Below are 24,709 nucleotides of genomic sequence, written 5' to 3'. Positions count from 1 at the left end.
CCCGGCGCTATTGATAATGACCCCGGTCCTTATTTAATGCCGCCACTCTGTCTCCAAAAATGCAATAAAGGCTTGCATACACTTACCGCATCTGTTACTACCATCACTTACTACTATCTGTTTTTTTCTTACGTTTCATCTTTTCCGCCGCCGCCGCGGATTGTCACTCTCGTTATATCTTCATGCATGCAAACATATTTTATTATACGTTTTTTATTTAAAAAGAGAACGCTTAATATGTCGTGACAGCACCGTCGAGTGTGAAGGATGGGAAGTAAAAGAAAATACGTACGTAATAATGCGAACAAAACAATGTTTATTCACATCTTATTACACTGGTTTCCGTACTTATTAAAAACTAAAGCTAATAGTTCGCAATCGATGAGCTGATGTCCATTGAAGATGTTGCTATCACGTATAATGTTCTCAGATGCGATGTTGGAGAATCGCGTATACTTGGTATCCACCGTATCGACGAGTCGAACTAATCATTTGAACGTTACATCGATACACCCGTTAAAGTCAAATATACGGCGTAGCGTCGTTTCGGTCATCGTAATGCGTACGGATGAAGAATCGAGACGTACGAGCGTAGCATCGTTCAACATGCAAACACTGACGGTTAGCGGTCCAACGCTTATAAAATTATCCTTGTATTCGTTTCGAAACATCTTGTAAATATTCCCTCGCTGTTCGTAGAGGCTCTTCCACGTTTCAAGAGACAGCGATAGTTCGTGTCCGCGATGATCTTCAAGGGCGACCTCCACGTAACTCGGTGGGCCAACGTCGATTCCAATTTCCAAAAATTTGTAGCCCGTATTCGTCAGATCGTAACGTCTGCTCAGTAAACGCACCGCACGATGCTCCGTATTGTGTATACACATAATGTTAAAAAACGTTCCTTTGGTATAGAAAGTTGAAACTTACATGTTATATTCCTTCTTCACATCGTACGATGCACTGCTCTCTTTAGTGAAGTACATTTTTTCAGCCGTTCGTACAAGCGGGTATCGCAAGACTGATTGCATCCGCGTAAATTGTAACGTAATATTTCTGGAAGCGATGAGAGAAGGCAGGTCCTCCCCCTCTTTCCAAGAATTTCGAACACGTTTATACATACGTACGTTTATACATACGTTTATACATACGTTTATACATACGTACATACATTTATACATACGTACATACATACGTACATACGTACATACATGCGTACATACGTTTATACATTACAAAGGAAGGGAAAAGAAATACATAATAAATATGTTAACGTATTTTTATTTAAAAAATTCTTTTGCAACCACCACTTATAAATTTTCAATACATTTTAACGCGCAATTCTTAACATGTTATTCACACCGTATAATATTAGTAACATCTTAGATTAGATAAAGATTCCATGTCTTCGTAAACTGCGTCCAAGGTCTCGATGTACATGCGTTCTCGCTCATCGTCCAGAAGCAAGTTCTACAGCCACATTCGTTTCTCGCGTCCCTTGACATACACGACATCAAATACAGCCATCGTAATTAGACGTTTCGCCTCGTTGTACGGGATCGTCCCGTCCTCCCATTGCAATCCATGGTGATAAGCAATCAACCAGGAGGCGCAAGACCTGTCGGATCTTGTCAAAAATTTCCATGGCACGGGACTCGTAAAAATGTAATGCGTGAGAACGGTCCCCTGTTTCAGCACCGCCACTTCCTTCACGATAAATGTCTTGTTAACGATGAATCCTTGCAGATCCACGAACGTTGACATGGACATGTTGTCGAGAAGACTGCGATGTCGATTGCTACGTAACGTAGATTTTATATCGTATCAGAGATGCATTTAGGTGATTTTGCGCATTACGTTGGTCAATGGATTATACTGAGCTACACGATCGTGTATGATGAGACAATAAGCTGTTGTATTTGCGGGCACATTCTCCTTGCAGTCAAATTCTATGGGTACGTCCACAGTGGCACTCTTGACGGATTCGTTTTTGTCGCGAGCAATCAATGACCACAAAAGGCCTTTTCTCGACAAATGAGAGCACGTTGAGTAGCGTTTCGAAGCAATCGATTCCATAATATGCTCTACGAAAACGTGCGTACATATCGAATAGAATGGCGTATCTCTTTTTGCCAAAATCCAGATTTAAATCGTCGTACGGATAAAACGTCGAATTTAGATAAAGTTTCATATTACTCAAATTACAATCGTCGAACACGCTACCATCTCGTGACATGATATTCTTTCGACTGATCTGCAGAGCAAAGATAACGTATCGAGGCTTCTCAAGCTGAGTCGCCGTTTTGACCATGAATGCTTGGTCGTATTCTGTAACAGAGGATACTCGTACAGATCCCACGAGCGAAAATTCATGCTCAGATAATGATCGCTTTCCAATGTTTGCAATGTTGATAATTTATTGACCTCGTTTAATGCAACGTGAGGCATCCGCCACTGTACTTTAAATAATTCAACCTCAGACTCTGTCACAGGATTTCCCACCAAGTAATTGTTGTCGTTGCGCGCTCGTATCAAAATTAATTCGTGACGAGCGTTGACAATCAGGCGTTTGTAATCTTCGCAAAAACCCAACAGCATGCTGAGCGGCACGCAAAAATTAAAGTGTCCTTCCTCCGTGTCGGATCTAGAGTTCCATCCAGCGTTCAGCGCAATCAAAGCTTTATCAATGACATCTAGATCAATGACACGTAATTCTTGAGCGTGCTAGTTATGCCCACGTTTCGGTTGCGGTCAATCTCCACACCATTCAGTTCATATCGAATTTCATCAAACATGAACGCCACGCAATTATTTACAAGCGTCGTTGGCATATGATCGTTTTTCTTTTTCACCGTTAATCTTCTTTCGACGTAGAGAAAACTTTCACACGGCAACGTGTACAAATCCTGCTGCTGGGGTATTCTTATCTCGTCGCTGTACCCAAATGTTGTATTAGCGAACGGGTTGTACGTGTGAGTCTCAATCATGACGATGCGATCGTCAAAGATCGGCTCGCCGGTAATATTCAAGATATCAATCATCTCAAAAGTTGCGCACCGCGAATCCCAAAGATTGTAAAAATTTAACGTTCGATGCACTGAGCTTCTTCTTGCTGACGCAGTTGGATGAGCAAGCGTTATCGAACGGTGATGTTACCAGCCTTGTAAAGAATGCGTTATCTCTCTGCGTGCCCTCCGCTCCGTTCAATACAAGTATCTCACGCTCGCTGTCGCTGTCGCACGTGCAATCTGACGATGATCTCCTCTCCGCGAAAATCGAGCAATCGTCCGTTCTGGTCGACGACGCATATCGTTAGATCCGTAATGCTCCGTGCCGTGATCGGCAAGTAAATGATCTGCGTCGGCCTCTCCGATATCTTATATCCTGGTGGCACGCTCGGCAAAAATTCGTGTATCGTGTGCGCGCTTTTGCCGTTGCTGTACACGCCCGCGGTCACGTTACACTCTACGCGGATAACGTTTACGTTTATTATGTTGATCGACATGTCCGATTCATCTGTGCCATCTTCGCGGTCGCAGTATACGCTTCGACGAGAATCCCAGCAGCGATCCAATGCTGTTGGGCTTGCCAAAGTTTATTCTGTATGCACATCTAATCTCGCATCTCATCGTATTGTAGTTTGCGCGGAGCGTAATCGGGTATACTCCACCCTCACCAGTTATCGTCATCAGTGTCATTGTTGTTGTTGTTGTTGTTATTGTTGTTGTTGTCACCACGCACTACGTCAACGGTTTCAAGTGCGTCGCGGTGCGAACGTTTCCGTAAAATCGTACGTTTTAAAAATTTCATTTATGTCTCGCACTTCGTACGAACCCTCGGGAATTGTAATTTCTGCGTCGTGTTTCCCAAAATAAAATTTATTGTTCAATTCGTTTACATTCGGTATCGTGTGATAAGTTTCAAAAATCACTAGACCGAGCTCGTAATCGCCGTCACTCAAATCTATGGAGGGAAAGTAGTTCGCCGAGAGGACGGTGCTCTTCCCGCTCAGCGTGTCAGCGACATGATGGAAAAAGCGTTCGACTAATATTGAGATTTTAAAGCACCTCGTCGAGCTTTTTAAATTCATGCGCGTCTACCGTTTGTAGAAACCGCAGACACATTTGACCGCAGAAACTCTAATCGTACGTCTGATGCGTAACGCACCACCTCGTTTTGCCGTTGGAAGTATCCGCTTTTTCGTTGTTTTTTCCTCATTGTCGTCTTCTTCTTTGATTTCATGCCCATGCCGATCTTGGCTTTCATCGCTACCCAAACGGCAGCAGCGGCGGCTCTCTCGCTCAGAGCCGAATCTCTCACGGTGACGCGTTTCCGCGCCTCCTCAGCGAGTACTTTGTCTGTCGCGTGTCTATCGGTGAGATCGTTGCTCCGAAAATACGCGATGTCGTGTTTTCGGCACGCTGCGTCCAGCGGATTTATGCGGATTTATGTGGATGATCACCTCGGTGGTCCAATTTGGCGTGTAACCTTTCTCTAAAATCGTCTTGTACTTGCTCACGCGTACCGAATCGCCTACTTTGAATTTTGCAGGACCCGCGATCTTTACCGCTGTACACCGTGTCCAAGAGTCTTTCGGCGATCGCGCGAGTTACTTCGGCGGGTCGCATGTCGATGGTGCGATGCTTGCGCGCGATGTAATCTGACAGGAGACGCGGCAGCTCGTCGACCCACTTGTAATTGCCGTTGAGCGTTAACATCTTCTACATGTCGTTCTTGAGCGTGTGATTGAACCGCTCGATCACTGACGCTTTCAACGTCGAATGCGTGGAATAGTGATTAACATGCTTTTTCAAGATTTTCTGCACATCGGCGTTGTAAAACTCTTTCCCCATATCCGTTTGTAAATTTTGAAAAACATCTTCTACTCTCTCGAACGATCTCACCGATAGCGTTAGCCATCTCGCTTCCACCCTTGCTCTTGAGTGGTACGGCCCACGCGTATTTGCTCAACACATTGATGACGGTGAGTATGTAGTGGTGGCCTCTGTTGAAATCCGAGTACGGGCGCATCTCAACGACATCAGCCTACCACAGATCGTCGTATCTCCAAACTATGACGCGCCTTCGCGGAAAATTTCTTCTCGAAGAAAGAAGCGTGCAATTCCTCGACGAGTCGACGTCTCTCGGAGCTAATTTTCTCTCTCTGTTTCTCAGATTTCTTTTTCATGATTCGATGCGTAATACACTGAGTACGAGAAAATAATGTATTTTTTCTCGCTGATGTTACTGGACTGAATCGTTTCATGGATACGCGATTTAATTTATAATAAGACCAGCTTCGCAAAGTTCCTCGATGATCAACAGCATCTCGTTGTCGTGAGCATTGTTGCCTGCTCGGTGCGAGCAATCGTAAATGATCCACCAGCTCGTTGGGATCATCCCAGTGCTCGTAATCGATCGCGTTGTTGTTCAATGTCATTGCATGAGGTAATCCCTTTCCAGATTTCTTCTTCTGTTTCTTGGGTGTGATCGACATCATCGGCGCAATTACGTGTTTGTACTTGTATCCCCTGTTGCTCAATAATCGACCCTGCGAATGGTACTTGTGTTTGTGCGCGTTCGTCACCAACAGCATGCTCTTGTGCATATCGTCTTCCATATAGAGGGTATCGTCGGGAATTCTCTTGAAAATCAATTCGTAAAGACTAGGTGTACCGGCGTATCGTACGCCGTCGATAATTATGTTGTCCGCGTCATCCACGTCGAAACGTTTATTGCAAAACATCAGACCATCCTTGTGTAGGTAAACGCCGTGATCTATACTGCTCTCTTTATCTTGCACTCCCCTCAGGACATCCTCGGCGTACTTTTATCTCAGCGGGCCCAAGCCAGCTCGTAACGCCTCTCGACCTTCCGACGTTTACAGCTGATTTTGAACCTTCATCGCTAGCGAGTCTTCCATTGTTTCGAAAACGTTCTCCAACGACTCTATCGTCGGTATGATTTTGGCAGGCGGTGTGGAGGTTATCGGCTGTGCACGATCGTGCGATCGATCATTGGATTTATGCAGAGTCGTGGAACGCTCGAACGTCTCGTTCGCTTCTTCTCCCTCCTCTTCTTTCTCTTGTTCCTCTTCCTCCTTTCTCTCACGTTTAGAGGTAGACGTTGCATCTTCGTCGCGCAACTCTCTTTTTGTAGCGCGCACGCTGGGGCTGTCGACGAAAAGTCGCAGCGGTTCGATAAGAGGTTTAAAATGTCTGTCCAACGCGATGCCCTCCTCGATTCTACCGGTCTTCAGAGCGCGATGTTTCTTACGGATCGACTCGCTCGTCTTCTCGATCTCCCTCGCGATTTTTTCACGCTCGCGCCATGTTCGTCTCTGGCTAAGTATCGGCAACGACTGGTCACGTTACGGTATCGCGAAATCGTTAAATCCTTTTCTGTATCGTCCGTTTGTGAGCCCACTGTCTTTGTCTATCACTAGAAATCCATATTTTTGCTGCCAACAGTCGCGGCACAACGTGCAAAATTCATTGTATGACATGTCGGTATTCACATGATCGTTGTAAACGTGTTTCAAGTTGGTACCGTCCTGTTTGAAGGATCAGCAGGTTCGCGTTGTCGCGTATCAGATGTTTAGATATCCTCGCGTACGTCTGACAGAGATAGAAGCAGTCGACGTTCGCGTAGCGACCCATCGAAAAGTATTCTCTCACCGCATCCTGCTTGTCGCATGCCACGTCATCAAAGATAAAAATAGAGTTTGGACGCGCCTCGCTCGATGGAACGACATCGCTGTTGTTGGAAAACGTAAAGTAGCCGATTTCGTCGATAGACGTAAACAAATTTTCGAGATATCGATACTTTGGCTGTTGCAACGATTTCGAGTAGACGTACACGTTTTCGAAACGTACACCGTTCGGGCTCTCGAGTAAGCTTATGAGAACGTTGGTTTTACCACAATTCGACGGGCCGCAAATGATCGCGCGTATAGTACTCGGCAGCATTTCGCCGTGCTTGCGCTTCTCCACGCTGTCTCCCATTCGCGATTTCGTATCGCAGTTCGTGACGCGTATCGACAATGGTTGCAGCACGAATTTCATGTTCACACTAAAGCTAGTCGCGCTCACGAACGACTATTTAAAGGCGCGCGAATTTACGAATCGCGCAGTAGCAAAATGTATCTCGCGCTGTGTCATCCTTTCGACATTCAGGACTTGAATGCCGAGCAGCTGCAGTATATACCGAAGATCATACTCTTACGCGTGTACGGTGACTATATCGATTACATGTGGGACAAGCTTCCGGAACACGTGAAGGCGGATTCGGAGATTCGAACGTATCATTGCTGCGACGAGCACTACAATTAGCCGTGTCTGGGGACGCACATCGACGGTCCCGCACCTAAGATAAAGGACTGTAGCGAATGTTAGCGTCGGGCGGCAGTCTGTTGAATCGAGTGATAAACGCGCTTCCTTTCGAGTTACATATTCCGGGTTACCAGCCGGTTTTACAGCCCGGGCACTCGGCTTACGAAGCAATTAGCCAGAGATGACGCAGGCATAAATCCGCTGGACGCAGCGTGCCGAAAACACGACATCGCGTATTTTCGGAGCAACGATCTCACCGATAGACACGCGACAGACAAAGTACTCGCTGAGGAGGCGCGGAAACGCGTCACCGTGAGAGATTCGGCTCTGAGCGAGAGAGCCGCCGCTGCTGCCGTTTGGGTAGCGATGAAAGCCAAGATCGGCATGGGCATGAAATCAAAGAAGAAGACGACAATGAGGAAAAAACAACGAAAAAGCGGATACTTCCAACGGCAAAACGAGGTGGTGCGTTACGCATCAGACGTACGATTAGAGTTTCTGCGGTCAAATGTGTCTGCGGTTTCTACAAACGGTAGACGCGCATGAATTTAAAAAGCTCGACGAGGTGCTTTAAAATCTCAATATTAGTCGAACGCTTTTTCCGTCATGTCGCTGACACTTACGCTGAGCGGGAAGAGCACCGTCCTCTCGGCGAACTACTTTTCCTCCATAGATTTGAGTGACGGCGATTACGAGCTCGGTCTAGTGATTTTTGAGACTTATCACACGATACCGAATGTAAACGAATTGAACAATAAATTTTATTTTGGGAAACACGACGCAGAAATTACAATTCCCGAGGGTTCGTACGAAGTGCGAGACATAAATGAAATTTTTAGAACGTACGATTTTACGGAAACGTTCACACCGCGACGCACTTGAAACCGTTGACGTAGTGCGTGGTGACAACAACAACAATAACAACAACAACAACAATGACACTGATGACGATAACTGGTGAGGGTGGAGTATACCCGATTACGCTCCGCGCAAACTACAACACGATGAGATGCGAGATTAGATGTGCATACAGAATAAACTTTGGCAAGCCCAACAGCATTGGATCGCTGCTGGGATTCTCGTCGAAGCGTATACTGCGACCGCGAAGATGGCACAGATGAATCGGACATGTCGATCAACATAATAAACGTAAACGTTATCCGCGTAGAGTGTAACGTGACCGCGGGCGTGTACAGCAACGGCAAAAGCGCGCACACGATACACGAATTTTTGCCGAGCGTGCCACCAGGATATAAGATATCGGAGAGGCCGACGCAGATCATTTACTTGCCGATCACGGCACGGAGCATTACGGATCTAACGATATGCGTCGTCGACCAGAACGGACGATTGCTCGATTTTCGCGGAGAGGAGATCATCGTCAGATTGCACGTGCGACAGCGACAGCGAGCGTGAGATACTTGTATTGAACGGAGCGGAGGGCACGCAGAGAGATAACGCATTCTTTACAAGGCTGGTAACATCACCGTTCGATAACGCTTGCTCATCCAACTGCGTCAGCAAGAAGAAGCTCAGTGCATCGAACGTTAAATTTTTACAATCTTTGGGATTCGCGGTGCGCAACTTTTGAGATGATTGATATCTTGAATATTACCGGCGAGCCGATCTTTGACGATCGCATCGTCATGATTGAGACTCACACGTACAACCCGTTCGCTAATACAACATTTGGGTACAGCGACGAGATAAGAATACCCCAGCAGCAGGATTTGTACACGTTGCCGTGTGAAAGTTTTCTCTACGTCGAAAGAAGATTAACGGTGAAAAAGAAAAACGATCATATGCCAACGACGCTTGTAAATAATTGCGTGGCGTTCATGTTTGATGAAATTCGATATGAACTGAATGGTGTGGAGATTGACCGCAACCGAAACGTGGGCATAACTAGCACGCTCAAGAATTACGTGTCATTGATCTAGATGTCATTGATAAAGCTTTGATTGCGCTGAACGCTGGATGGAACTCTAGATCCGACACGGAGGAAGGACACTTTAATTTTTGCGTGCCGCTCAGCATGCTGTTGGGTTTTTGCGAAGATTACAAACGCCTGATTGTCAACGCTCGTCACGAATTAATTTTGATACGAGCGCGCAACGACAACAATTACTTGGTGGGAAATCCTGTGACAGAGTCTGAGGTTGAATTATTTAAAGTACAGTGGCGGATGCCTCACGTTGCATTAAACGAGGTCAATAAATTATCAACATTGCAAACATTGGAAAGCGATCATTATCTGAGCATGAATTTTCGCTCGTGGGATCTGTACGAGTATCCTCTGTTACAGAATACGACCAAGCATTCATGGTCAAAACGGCGACTCAGCTTGAGAAGCCTCGATACGTTATCTTTGCTCTGCAGATCAGTCGAAAGAATATCATGTCACGAGATGGTAGCGTGTTCGACGATTGTAATTTGAGTAATATGAAACTTTATCTAAATTCGACGTTTTATCCGTACGACGATTTAAATCTGGATTTTGGCAAAAAGAGATACGCCATTCTATTCGATATGTACGCACGTTTTCGTAGAGCATATTATGGAATCGATTGCTTCGAAACGCTACTCAACGTGCTCTCATTTGTCGAGAAAAGGCCTTTTGTGGTCATTGATTGCTCGCGACAAAAACGAATCCGTCAAGAGTGCCACTGTGGACGTACCCATAGAATTTGACTGCAAGGAGAATGTGCCCGCAAATACAACAGCTTATTGTCTCATCATACACGATCGTGTAGCTCAGTATAATCCATTGACCAACGTAATGCGCAAAATCACCTAAATGCATCTCTGATACGATATAAAATCTACGTTACGTAGCAATCGACATCGCAGTCTTCTCGACAACATGTCCATGTCAACGTTCGTGGATCTGCAAGGATTCATCGTTAACAAGACATTTATCGTGAAGGAAGTGGCGGTGCTGAAACAGGGGACCGTTCTCACGCATTACATTTTTACGAGTCCCGTGCCATGGAAATTTTTGACAAGATCCGACAGGTCTTGCGCCTCCTGGTTGATTGCTTATCACCATGGATTGCAATGGGAGGACGGGACGATCCCGTACAACGAGGCGAAACGTCTAATTACGATGGCTGTATTTGATGTCGTGTATGTCAAGGGACGCGAGAAACGAATGTGGCTGTAGAACTTGCTTCTGGACGATGAGCGAGAACGCATGTACATCGAGACCTTGGACGCAGTTTACGAAGACATGGAATCTTTATCTAATCTAAGATGTTACTAATATTATACGGTGTGAATAACATGTTAAGAATTGCGCGTTAAAATGTATTGAAAATTTATAAGTGGTGGTTGCAAAAGAATTTTTTAAATAAAAATACGTTAACATATTTATTATGTATTTCTTTTCCCTTCCTTTGTAATGTATAAACGTATGTACGCATGTATGTACGTATGTACGTATGTATGTACGTATGTATAAATGTATGTACGTATGTATAAACGTATGTATAAACGTATGTATAAACGTACGTATGTATAAACGTGTTCGAAATTCTTGGAAAGAGGGGGAGGACCTGCCTTCTCTCATCGCTTCCAGAAATATTACGTTACAATTTACGCGGATGCAATCAGTCTTGCGATACCCGCTTGTACGAACGGCTGAAAAAATGTACTTCACTAAAGAGAGCAGTGCATCGTACGATGTGAAGAAGGAATATAACATGTAAGTTTCAACTTTCTATACCAAAGGAACGTTTTTTAACATTATGTGTATACACAATACGGAGCATCGTGCGGTGCGTTTACTGAGCAGACGTTACGATCTGACGAATACGGGCTACAAATTTTTGGAAATTGGAATCGACGTTGGCCCACCGAGTTACGTGGAGGTCGCCCTTGAAGATCATCGCGGACACGAACTATCGCTGTCTCTTGAAACGTGGAAGAGCCTCTACGAACAGCGAGGGAATATTTACAAGATGTTTCGAAACGAATACAAGGATAATTTTATAAGCGTTGGACCGCTAACCGTCAGTGTTTGCATGTTGAACGATGCTACGCTCGTACGTCTCGATTCTTCATCCGTACGCATTACGATGACCGAAACGACGCTACGCCGTATATTTGACTTTAACGGGTGTATCGATGTAACGTTCAAATGATTAGTTCGACTCGTCGATACGGTGGATACCAAGTATACGCGATTCTCCAACATCGCATCTGAGAACATTATACGTGATAGCAACATCTTCAATGGACATCAGCTCATCGATTGCGAACTATTAGCTTTAGTTTTTAATAAGTACGGAAACCAGTGTAATAAGATGTGAATAAACATTGTTTTGTTCGCATTATTACGTACGTATTTTCTTTTACTTCCCATCCTTCACACTCGACGGTGCTGTCACGACATATTAAGCGTTCTCTTTTTAAATAAAAAACGTATAATAAAATATGTTTGCATGCATGAAGATATAACGAGAGTGACAATCCGCGGCGGCGGCGGAAAAGATGAAACGTAAGAAAAAAACAGATAGTAGTAAGTGATGGTAGTAACAGATGCGGTAAGTGTATGCAAGCCTTTATTGCATTTTTGGAGACTGAGTGGCGGCATTAAATAAGGACCGGGGTCCTTACATCAATAGCGCCGGGACCTTTTCCCCCTCCTTCTCTGCGTTACGAGCATCCCCGCGCCCCGCGCTCCCCTCTAGCCCCATGGATTAGAACCCGCCTTGCTTTACTACTATTATTTATTTTTATTCATTTATTTTTTTTAAATTCAACTGAATAAAAAAAATCCCACAGGAATAAATAGAGATCTATACAAAATTATTTTTCACTCATATTTTACCATCAAAGACTTCCTAGGATTTATCATTGCTCTCTTTTTTTTTCCTTATTATCATTCTTCAGTATCTATAGATACTTGGTGATTCTGATAACTTCACTCCCACAAATCTAAACTATCCCATAGTAACCCATACTGACATTCAATCAGAATGATATTTTTTATTTGCTTATGCTATCCTTCGATCCATCTCTAATAAACTAGGGAGAGTTATTGCCTTTACAATATCAATTTTAATTCTTTATATTTTCCCTTCAAATCTAAATACCTTTTCCTCAACTATAATCTCTAACCAATTAATCTACTGAATATTCATTAATACCTTTTTTTTATTAACATGGGAACTCAATCAATTGAAATACCAAACATTATAAATTTGCCAAATTCATATCTTAATCTATTTTTCATTTTTATATTATATTATCTCTAAATCATAAAACATGAAAATTCATTGGGAGTACAAATTAGTTCGGTTCGTTTTTTTGTGTTCAAATTTTCAAAACAAATGAATGAACAGATTAATTATAGTATTGTCCATCGGTAGCTACTACTTTTTCCCATCTCTCAGGCAATTTTCGAATTCCATCTCGAAAAAATGAATCGTCTTTGGAGGCGATCCAATTTTGGAGAAGTGAACTTGCCAATCGTGCTGCATTCTTCGGAACAACCAGTAATCAGGAGCAAAGTCCGAAGAATACGGCGGGTGTGGTAAAACATCTCATTTGAGCGTTTCCAAATATTTTTTTACGACTTTTGCGACATGAGGCTGATCGTTGTCATGAAGAAAAATAACTTTTTCACGTCTTTGCTCCTATTCCGGCCGTTTTTCTCGCAATGCACGGCTCAAACGAATCAATTGTAGCAGATTTGAGCAAATTTTAACGATTATAAATATGGATATAAGAAGGAATAATGTATAAAATAAAGGGATGTTAGTATAAGAATATAAATATTAAAAATACTTTCAAATATTCTCTTATTAATATTAATAAAAAAATTTATATTAAAGATATTAGAATTTATAAAAGTTAAATGAAAATTGGGAGTAAAAAAAATTTGGATTCAATAGGGAGAGAGATTTTCGTTATTATATGTATGAGTATATTTATTAGAAAAGGTACTATTAGAATGGGTATAAAATGATATTTATATTTGAAATTAATCTTGTAAAATATAAAAAATAATAAATAATTCTCTAATTTATGTTAGGAATATAATAATAGAATATAAATTTTTTGATCAGAATGATTTTATAGTAAAGATTAATAAAGAGTAAAATATTAATAGAATAATTATAGAGCTGGTATTAAAAGAACTATTTAATATGATAATTACAATTAAAAATATTAATGTTAAAAAATAAAGAAAATTATGTTAGAGAATTTAATCATAAAGGGTGGAATAGATAAAATTGGGTGTGTAGATAAAATTTAAAAAAAAGAAATAAAAAATAGTTTATAAAATAAAGAATATCAATTTTAAAGATTAAAGTTATATATAAATAGAAGTATATTTTTTTGATTATTTTTTGTTTTAATAAATTGGTTTATATCTTTAATTTACAAAATTAATATTTTTATAATAAACTATAATATAAAACATTTATATTTTTTTAGATATTATAATTTATATGCAAGTTTTTTAAATTTCTTTAATATTATTAGAATATAAACATATATTAATTATATTAATAATAATTTAGTTATTATTAATAAATATATCGATAATTATACGAGTATATGTATTGTTGGTACAGATAAGAACAGAATTTTATTTGATTTGTTATTCGATTTTTAGGATTTGTGAGAGAATATTAGAGTTGAGTTTATTAGTTTGCTGATTGTTCGTTTTAGGGGTAATAATTTATATTATATATTTAATTTTAGGAAGTTTTAAAAGAGAATAAGAGTATAAGTAAGGATTAAAAAAAGAGGGAGAAGAGTATACAAAAATATGAGTTTTTTAATTATTATTATTATTTATAATGTATTTAAATTGATTTTATTTTATTAAATTATTTTTTAATTAGAATAATATAATTTTTTATGGGTGAATAAAAAATTTTATATGATAAAATTTATTATAATAATTATATTTATAAATTTTATAATTGTATTTAATAATATGATTATATTTTATTATTATAATTTATTATAATTTATGTTATTTATTTAGATTTATATTTAATTTTTATATTTATGTGTAAGGATATTGAATGATTTAATATTATAATAAGTGTAGGGTGCAATTATTATATAATAATATTAGTAATGTTAAGGTAGTGGATTTTGGTTTAATATTTATATGTTTGGATGAAGAGTTTAGTAAATTAAAGTTATTAATTTTTGTTAATATATTGGTATTGATATTTTTTTTTATTATTTATAGATTTAATTTAATTTAATTTTATATTTGAGATTAGGTTGATTCCTACTTTTTTTTAAAATTATTCATTGGTGCGGAAATCCTGAGCGTCTTAGAGCTGGATATTATATGATTATATATATTGTATATATTATTAATTTTATTTCTTTTATTATATATATATTATATATGTATATACTATAATTATATATGTATATACTATAATTATATATGTACATACTATATAATATAATTTAAAAGAGTATATATTATAATTTTAATTATATATTCTTTATTTTTTTCCTTTATTAATATATTTATTAAATTTAATTATATAATATTTATACAATTTCTTTAAAAAATGGTATAAGAAATTTTAGTATGGATGAATGGCATATAAAAAATTTAAATAGTTTGAAAAAAATATTAATTTATGGGATTAAAGATGCTCTATATTGTTAATTTTTGAATCTTGAATTATTATAAATGTATTACTTTTTTTATATTTTGAGTATTTATAATTTTAGGAATAGTGAGGTTAAGATTTTATTATTTAGATTTAATAATTATTTTTGATGATTAGTTTTTGAATTTACTTCTGTAAATTTGAAATTTATTATATTAATTGATTGAATTTCTATATTATTTATTATATTGATTTCCTCAATAATTATATTGTATAGTGTATATAAGTTTAGAGAAGTATATAGGTATATATAGGTATAAGTCGATTTAATTATCTATTGTTTTTATTTATCTTATCAATAATTTTAATAGTAATTAGACCCAATGTAGTTAAAATTTTATTTGGGTGGGATGGGTTAGGAATAATTTCTTATAGTTTAATTATTTATTATCATAATTATATCTTATAATCCTGGTATAATTACAGTTTTATGTAATCGGATTGGTGAGGTTGAGATTTTAATTACAATAAGAATAATAATAATAATCGGGAGATGAGATTTTAGTTATGTTTAAGAAGGGGATAAAGTTGATAATATTGGCAGCTATTACTAAAAAGGCTCTGATTCCTTTTTCTGTATGGTTGCCATTGGCTGTTCCTACACCAGTGTCAGAGTTAGTGCATTCTTCAACATTGATTACTGCGGGGGTATACTTAATGATTCGTTTTAATAGATTTTTGATAGAGACAAATATGAGGATGATTTTAGGTTTTTTTTCTATTGTTACTATATTTATATCTGGAATTATAGCTAATTTTGAGAATGATTTTTAAAAAATTATTGAATTATCAACTTTAAGTCAATTGAAGTTGATAATAATAATTTTAAGTTTTGGATTTAGATTAATAGCATATTATCATTTATTAAGGCATGCAATTTTTAAGTCAATATTATTTTTGGCTGCAAGGACTATTAATTAGTCTATGAAAAATATATAATATATAATACTCAGATATTCGATTATTAGGAAATTTAAATGAAGTAATGCCTTTTGTAACGATAAGGCTATTAATTTCAAATATAGCATTAAGAGGTTTTCCTTTTATGTCGGGATTTTATAGGAAAGATTTAATTATAGAAGTAATTTATAGAAATATGGTGGTTAATATATTTATATTTATTATAATTATTTTATCTAAATTATCAACCGTATCTTATTCTATTCGATTAATATATTATTTATTTTTTAACAGAAGATTAAAATTTTATAAGTATGTAAGTATTAATTAATTAACGAAAATAAAATAATTAATATATCAATAACAATTATAATGTTTTTAAGAATTTTAGTGGGATCGTTAGTGAATTGGATTTTTTATTTTAATTATTGTATAATTTATTTGCCCGTTTAAAATTGATTACTTTAGGATATTATTTTATAGGAGTTAATATTGATAATTATAGTTGTAAGAAAATTTTTAGGAATATATTATTATATATATTTTTTTAGATCTATGTGATTTTTAAGGAGATTATATAGATGAATTTATAATCCAGCAAATATTTGAGGATTAATAGTTTCAGAATTAAATAAATTTGTGTAGAATTTATAGGTAAAATATCTATTATTAGATTTATTGAGAAAAAATTTAATTATATTTATTATAAATTATATATTAATTATATTTATATTTATTTTTGTTTATTTTAGTTTATAATGTTTATGTTTATATAATAATAAAGTTTATAAATTTTAATTTATTATAGTATTTAATTTAAATATGTTATATGTTAAAGCATAATATATATATTGGAGATATCAAGAAAATATATTTAAATATTTTTAAATAAATATATATATAAGATATATTATTTTTATAATGAAAATATGTTTTTATAAACTATATTTAATCAGGAGGCAGATATTAAAAAGTGTAAGGTAATATGGGAAAGTTTCCATAAATAATGAATTAGAAGTTCATTTTAAATTACTTCAACTAGAAATTAAAAATGTTCAATGATATTATTAATAATAATACCTCTTTTTTGGTTTTAGTTTTGGATTTAGTAAATTAATAAATTAATAATCAGGAGTTGTTGGTTGTTGGATCAGGTTGGTGAGGAATTTTGATTGTAGGGGTGGTAAAAATTTTTATAGGTGTAGGAGGATTAGATTTAATAATTTAAGGATATAGAGGAGTAGGAGTATAGGGGAAAGGTAGAGGAGGGGGAGATGTTTGTTTTGGTGTTGATTGATTATTAGATTTATATAATAGGAAATTTTATATAATAGTAGGCTTAGGGGACAGAAGCGGAGATAGTAATAAATTTTTTAATTCTTAGATATTATAGTTAAAATCAATAATTTAATTCGAAGTTAAAGTATAAAATAACTTTAAGAATTAAAATTTAAATAAACCTAGTAGATGATTAATAAATATATAGAAAATAGGATGGTGGCGCGTGTGGGTAAAAAATTTATTTTATATAGAAAGAGAATATATTAAATTATTATGAGATATAGATTTGTTATGAGATATAGAGAGAATATAGTAAAAAATAAGTAAAAATAGTAAAGATAAGATAATATAAGGGAATATTATTTTTTAACTTAATTAAAATGTTATAAATTAGATTAACTAATATCCTATAAGTTTTATAATTTTAATTGGGAGTGTTAGTAATTATTTAGATAAATAATTTTAAGAAGTAAAAAAATATATGTTTTTTTATTTTATTTTATTTTTTTTATTTATGTTATTTTCCAATCTAGGGAATATTCATTATATTCTGTATATAAACCGATGATTAGAATAAATAAGAATAGAAATGAATAGAAAATAATAAATAGATTAAAATTTATAAATATATAAATTAGGGATAAAAGGAGGGCAATTTCAATCAAATATCAAAGATTTAAAAAATTAGCTTAATGATAAAAAATTGAATTCCGAAGGGTAGTTTGACAAAAGATTGAACCCATATTTAAAGGGGGATATTTTTTCTTGATTTAAGTTGGTTTTTTTAGAAATAATAAAAATAATTAAACATAAAATAGAAGATACGATAATTAAAAAAATATTAAGTAAAATAATATTTATGATTATTTATATTAATTTATTTTTAAATTTTTTAATTGAAAGTTAAATGTAATGTAATTTTATACTATATAAATAAAATGAAATTATAAAAAAGTAATTTTAATTAATAATTATTGGTCAGTTAAATAATTAATAAATAAATATTATTAATATAAAAAAATTAATTTTATTAATTAATATTATATTATGAAGATAAATAAAATATAAATAAATGAGAAGAAAAAATTTTTATAGTAGGGATATAATAAGAGAGGTATAATAAGAGAAGAAAATAAATCTTTATCTTTTCTATATCTTTATTAATATTTATTATATAATATAAAGTGTATGGGAAATTTATTTTTTTTTATTAAAGTAATTTAAACAATAAAGAATAAAAAATAATTTATTATTATTAGGTATGAAGTGAAGATTGTAAAGTCAGATTAACCATACAAGTAAAAATAGAGTCCCGATGATAACATGAATTCCGTGTTGCGATAAAGAAAGTTGATTCATAAATAGAGTCGAATATAGTAAAAGGAGAGTTAATGTATTCAATTAATTGAAGAATTGAAAAATAAATCCCTAAAATAATTGTTATTTTTGTTATTAAAAGACATTTTTTCTTTCTTTTATATCTTTATTAATTAAGGAGTGATGTGTTCAAGTAACAGTTAATCCAGAAAGAAACAAGAATAATAGTATTTATTAGAGGAATATTAAATGGGTTAAATGGAATGATACCCTTAGGGGTATAATTGCCCAATTTCAATCCTAGGAACTAAAAATGAGTGAAAATATGCTCAGAAAAAAGAGATAAAAAAAATTTCTGAAATAATAAATAAGATTATCCCTATTTTTATGCTCTTAAATACATAAATTGAGTGGCATCCTTGAAAGGTGATCTCTCGCAGAACATCTCGTTATCATAGGAATATACAAATTAGGGTATTCGAGATAGATAGAATAAGAAGGGATCTATAAAAATTATGAAATCATGTGACAGAACAGATTAAATTATTAAAAATTCTTAGGGAAATAATAAGTGGTCAGGGGTTAAATGTAAAGTGAAAAGAATGATTGTGATTTATCATAATAAAATTTAAGTTACGCTCCTCTTTTATATAAAGTAGATAAAATTGAGAATACGTAAGCTTGAATTAAAGATACGGCGATTTCAAGGATATAAAGTAAAATTTGGGTTGAAATGAGAATTAGAAAGATAGCTGGAATGGTTCCTGAGGAACCGAAGAGGGTAAGTAGTAAGTGTCCCACAATTATATTAGCTGTTAAATAACGAATGGCCAGAGTAAAAGATCGGAGAATTAAATTAATTGATTCAATAATAACTATAAATAGCATTAATATAAAAGAGGTGCCTAAGCGAGTTAAGTCAGCTAATATTAGGTAATATAATTATTTAAATAATTAATAAATCTAAATAAAATTAATCTTACTCAGAATCTAAAAGGTAGAGAAAAGCAGAATCTGATGTGTCTAGAGGCTGTAAAAATATATGGAAAAAGTCCTAGAAAATTATTGAAAAAAAAAAATAGAGTAAGTCTTAGAAAAATAATAATATTTGAAAAAGAATAGCTAATTAAAATTTTAAATTCATTAAATATAAAATTAATAAATAAGTTTCAGAAATAAGTGATACGAGATGGGGAGAATCAAAATTGATAGGGAAGAATAAATAAGAAAATTAATATACTTAATCAATTTAAGGATAAAGATGAGGATGTAGATGGATCAAAAATAGAAAAAAAATTTATTATCATCTTCAATTTCAAAGAATTTTTTTATTAGTGTGTCATCAAAATGGGAATTTATTTCAACTGTAAGTTAGATAGACAAAGAAAAAATATAAGAAGGAAGTTAAAATTAGTATTATAAAAGTTGAAAAAATTAATATATATGTTCACATTAAAGATATTATTTAAGGAATAAAAGAATATTAATTAATTAATATTTTTTAAATAACAATTTAATGTTTTATTTATAACTAATTCTTTCATTAAAAATAGATTTATTTAAATTCTATTATAATTTGATTTAAAAGATCAATACTTTTTTCAGTCATTTAATGAATTTAAAATAATAAGTAAATTATAAATAATAATTGTAATATTGAAAATATAAATAAAATAAAATAAAAAGTATATAAGAAAATTTAAAACTATAAAATTTTTATTTAAAAAGAATTGAATTGATATTATATTTATTTTTTGATTTTATTGATTTATTTTATTTATAAGATAAAAAAATTATATTATTAGATAATAAAAATGATAAAATTTAATTAAATAAAAGAAATAAAAATTTTTAATTAAATGTTAACTAGTTAAGAGTTATAGGTGTTGGAATTAATTCGTAGCGTTTTTTAATGAAAGAATGTTATTTATTTCACATGAGCATTAAAAAATACATTAATGAAAGTACTTCCCATCACTTGTAAAACGCTACGAATTAATTCCAACACCTAATAAAAAGGGGGAGTGAGAAGGAAAAAATAATTATTTATTAATTATTTAAAATTTTTAATTAAAATAAGAGATAAGAAGTAAAAATATATATAAAGTTATAATATAAAATATAATAATATATAATATAATATATTAATTAAGATAAGATAAATAAATATTATATTGTATTATATTATATTATAGTATAAATAATATAGTATTATTATATAAATAGAAAATAAAGGGGATAATTTAATTAATTTTTGACTTCATTAGGAAGATAGAGAAAGAAAAATTAATTATATATAAAATAAAAATTATTTAGATTTTAGAGATAGAATTGAGAAAATCAGATTTTAAAATTAAATTTGTGGCTTCAATAACAATGGGTATAAAGCTATAATTAATATCACAAATTTTTGAGCATTGATCAAAAAATATTCGAGGCCGTCTAATTAATAATAAAGTTTGATTTAGACGACCTGGGGTTGAATCTATTTTAATTCCTAATGATGGGACTGTTCAGGCATGAATTACGTCCATGAAAGTGGTTAAAATTCGAATTGGGAAGTTAAATGGTAAGATATATCGGTTGTCAACATCAAGAAGATGGAATTCATTTATTATAAGTTGATTAGTGAGAATTATAAATGAGTCAAAGTCAATATTTAAGAAATCTGAGTATTCATATCTTCAATGTCATTGGTGACCTACAGCTTTAATAGATAAATTATTATTAAAAATTTCGTCAGTAAGGTAAAAAATTTTAATTGGAGGAATAGCAATAAAAATTAAAATAAATATAGGAGCAACAGTTCAAATAATTTCAATTATTTGATGTTCAATGAGAAAGCGGTAATAAATTTATTGGATAATGATTTAAATATGATGAATAAAATTAATGTTGTGATAAAAGTTAGAAATCGTGAAATAAGATTATTATGTCATAGGTAGGAGAATTAGAATTTTGAAGGGAAATAGATCAAGTATTAATTTTTAATAAAAGATATTATATGATTAAAAATCTTTATGATTGTAATTTAAATCCAGTGCACTTAGGTCTGCCATATTAATAAAAATTTATAGGTGTATTTACAATTATTATTATATTAAATTAATATAATGAAATTGTTGAAAGTAAAATTATAAGAAAATAATTTTTTTTTAATTGAAGGGATTTCTGAAAAACTGTGATTTAAAGGGGGAAATTTATTTAATCATTCTAATGAAGAGTTAAGAAAGAATATATTAATAATAAATCGTTTTTTAGACAAAATTTCTCAAATAATAAATAAAAGAATTGATAGTCTTAAGATAGAAATTAAAGATCCGATAGATGAGATAATATTTCAAGATAAAAATGAGTCGGGATAATCTGAATAACGACGTAGAATATCATAAGTTCAACAAAATGTTAGGGGAAAAAGATTAAATTAACTCCAATAAATATAGAAATGAATTAGATATTTAAATAAAAATTATTTAGTCTAAATCCAGAGATTAAGGGAAATCAGTGAATAAATCCAGCAATAATAGAGAATACTGCTCCCATGAATAAAACATAATGAAAGTGAGCTTATTACTACATAGTAAGTTTCGTGGAGAATAATGTCGATAGAAGAATTTGAGAGTATAATTCCAGTAAATCCTCCTATAGAAAATAGGAAGATGAATCCCATAGATCATCATAGAGTGGGATTGCAATTGATTTTTATATTATGGAGAGTGAAGATTCATCTAAAAATTTTAATTGCTGTTGGAATTACAATAATTAATAGCGGAAGAGAAATAAGCTCGTGTATCTACATCTAGACCAATAGTAAATATGTGATGAGCTCAAATAATGAATCCTAGAAATCCAGTCATTATAGTGTAAATTATACCTAAGGAGCCAAAAGTTTCTTTTTTGACTTTTTCATTTATAATAATATGAGAAATTAATCCAAATCCTGGAAGGATTAAAATATAGACTTCAGGATAGCCAAAGAATAAATATTGGTATAAGATAGGATCTCTGCCGCCGGATGGGTTGAAGAAAGAGGTATTTTGATTGGGTGTTTTAATCTGTTAAAAGTATAATAATAGTTCCAGTAAGAACAGGGAGGGAAAGAAGTAATAATACAGGTAATAAAAATTGATCAAACTAGAAGAAGGATTTTATCCAATGAAAGAATTTTTTGATGTATGTTTAAAATTATGGAAATAAAATTAATTGCATCTAAGATTGAGGATATTCCTGCAATAAGAAGAGAGAAGATAGTTAAATCAATTAATGAGCCTCTGTGAAATACAATATATTAGATGTAAGGGAGCGATAAAGGATTCATCCTGTACCAGTTCCTAAATATAAAAAATTTAGGATAGGAAGGGTTAGAGACGGAGGTAAAAGTCAAGATCTTATATTGTTCATACGTGGGTAAGCTATATTAGGAGAGTCGAGTATAAGAGGGAAGACGAGAAAATTTCCGAATCCTCCAATTATATAAAAGATGTAACTATGAAAAAAATTATAATAAATGCATGATTAGTAACTAGGGAGTTGTAAATTTGATCATTATTAATTAAAAATTTCTACAAGATTCTAATTCTAGACGAATGAGTATACTGCTGATCCAATTATGCTAGATCAGATGGCTAATATAAAATAAAAAATTCCAATACCTTTATAATTAGTTGAAAATAATCATTTATTCATAATATATTTTTATTTTATTTATTAATATAATTAGAAATGTTGATTTAAAATGTATGAAAAAATTAAATTGGAGAAATAAAATAATAAGTTAGTTTAAGTAGGTAAATAATGAAGGGTGTGGAAGGATAAAACTGAATAATTGTTGGGGGATAATTAAAAGGGAAAGAAGAAGGATACAATAGAAATTAATTTAATTTCATGATTCGTTTAAATTATATAGATAAAAAATTAAAGTAGATTGAAAGAAAATAAGTAAAATTAGGGGGAATAAAATATAAAGTAAAAAATATGTTATATCTGATTTAAGAAATAAATTATAAATTTATTTAAGAAATTAAATTTAAAAATTTCTAACATTATAAAAAAAAGTAACGTTAAGTTTAATTTTATATTTAAGTTTAATATTTTATATATAAATTTAATGAATTTAAAAATAAATAAAAATCTATAATTAAAAATAATAAAATAAAATATTATTAGGTGTTGGAATTAATTCGTAGCGTTTTACAAGTGATGGGAAGTACTTTCATTAATGTATTTTTTAATGCTCATGTGAAATAAATAACATTCTTTCATTAAAAAACGCTACGAATTAATTCCAACACCTAATATAAAAAATATGTTATAATTTAAAAAAAATATTAAATTGCAAATTTAGAGATTTTAAAATTAAAAATTTAGATAATATATAATTTATATATTTTAATTAGATTAACAAAAATTAAATTACTAAATAATATGATATATTAATTAATATTATAATATAGTAAGATTTATAAAAAAAATTATTTTTTAAACTTTGAAGGTTTAAATGATAACTTAAAATCTTTAAATTAAATAATTTAAATTATTGTAATAATAAATGATAAAATTAATAGGAATAATAAACATAAATAGATATTATTATTTATATAATTTATTTTAATTAATTTTGATTCAAATTTAAATAAGAATAATGGGTAAAATAATATATTACTATAAATAAATAATATAAATAAAGATCTAAATATCATTAAAATTAAGATAGATAATGAATTATTTAATGTTATAAATAAAAAAATTGAATATCATTTTATAAAAAATATAGAAAAAGGAGGGAGGCCTGCTATATGAAATAATATAAATAAAAATATTAGATTAAGATTAATATTATTATTAGGTGTAATAGAAAAATTTTTTAATATTTCAAATAATAATAAAACAAAATTAAGATAGATAATAAATTAAGATAGATAATTATTTAATGTTATAAATAAAAAAATTGAATATCATTTTTTTTTAAATATAGAAAAAGGCGGTAAACCAGCTATATTAAATAGGATAAATAAAAATATTAGATTAAAGTTAATATTATTGAGTAAGATAGAAGAATTTTTAAATATTTTAAATAATAATAAAATTAAAATTAATGACAAAAGAGTAATTGAATAAAAAATAAAATATATTAATCAAGAAAAAATTTTTGCATAAATTATTGAAATTATTCATCTAGATTGATTAATTGAAGAGTAAGCTATGATTATTTTAAAATTAGTAATA

At 32.4% G+C, this 24,709-nt stretch overlaps 2 protein-coding genes and 2 pseudogenes across 2 annotated transcripts; 2 read left to right on the top strand and 2 right to left on the bottom strand.

The window, feature by feature from the left end:
- Positions 1–320: 320 nt before the first annotated feature.
- Positions 321–884, bottom strand: LOC147906707 (uncharacterized; annotated as a pseudogene).
- Positions 885–2,193: 1,309 nt separating this feature from the next.
- Positions 2,194–3,038, bottom strand: LOC147906706 (uncharacterized). The gene is made up of 2 exons (XM_087416247.1): positions 2,762–3,038; positions 2,194–2,690 (listed from the first exon to the last, which is right to left on the bottom strand). The coding sequence occupies exons 1-2, from the start codon at positions 3,036–3,038 to the stop codon at positions 2,194–2,196; spliced, it is 774 nt and encodes a 257-aa protein (XP_087272373.1).
- Positions 3,039–8,920: 5,882 nt separating this feature from the next.
- On the top strand, positions 8,921–9,765 carry LOC147906705 (uncharacterized). Its single transcript, XM_087416246.1, has 2 exons — positions 8,921–9,197; positions 9,269–9,765. The coding sequence occupies exons 1-2, from the start codon at positions 8,921–8,923 to the stop codon at positions 9,763–9,765; spliced, it is 774 nt and encodes a 257-aa protein (XP_087272372.1).
- A 1,309-nt stretch (positions 9,766–11,074) lies between these two features.
- On the top strand, positions 11,075–22,799 carry LOC147906704 (uncharacterized; annotated as a pseudogene).
- The last annotated feature ends 1,910 nt before the right edge of the window (positions 22,800–24,709 follow it).

The sequence above is a fragment of the Acromyrmex echinatior genome, chromosome 19 (assembly GCF_024713525.1).
Source record: "Acromyrmex echinatior isolate Ae372 chromosome 19, ASM2471352v2, whole genome shotgun sequence".
Lineage (NCBI taxonomy): Eukaryota > Metazoa > Arthropoda > Insecta > Hymenoptera > Formicidae > Acromyrmex > Acromyrmex echinatior.
The sequence above is the reverse complement of the archived record's forward strand: the minus strand, read 5'-3'. Positions and strand labels throughout refer to the sequence as shown.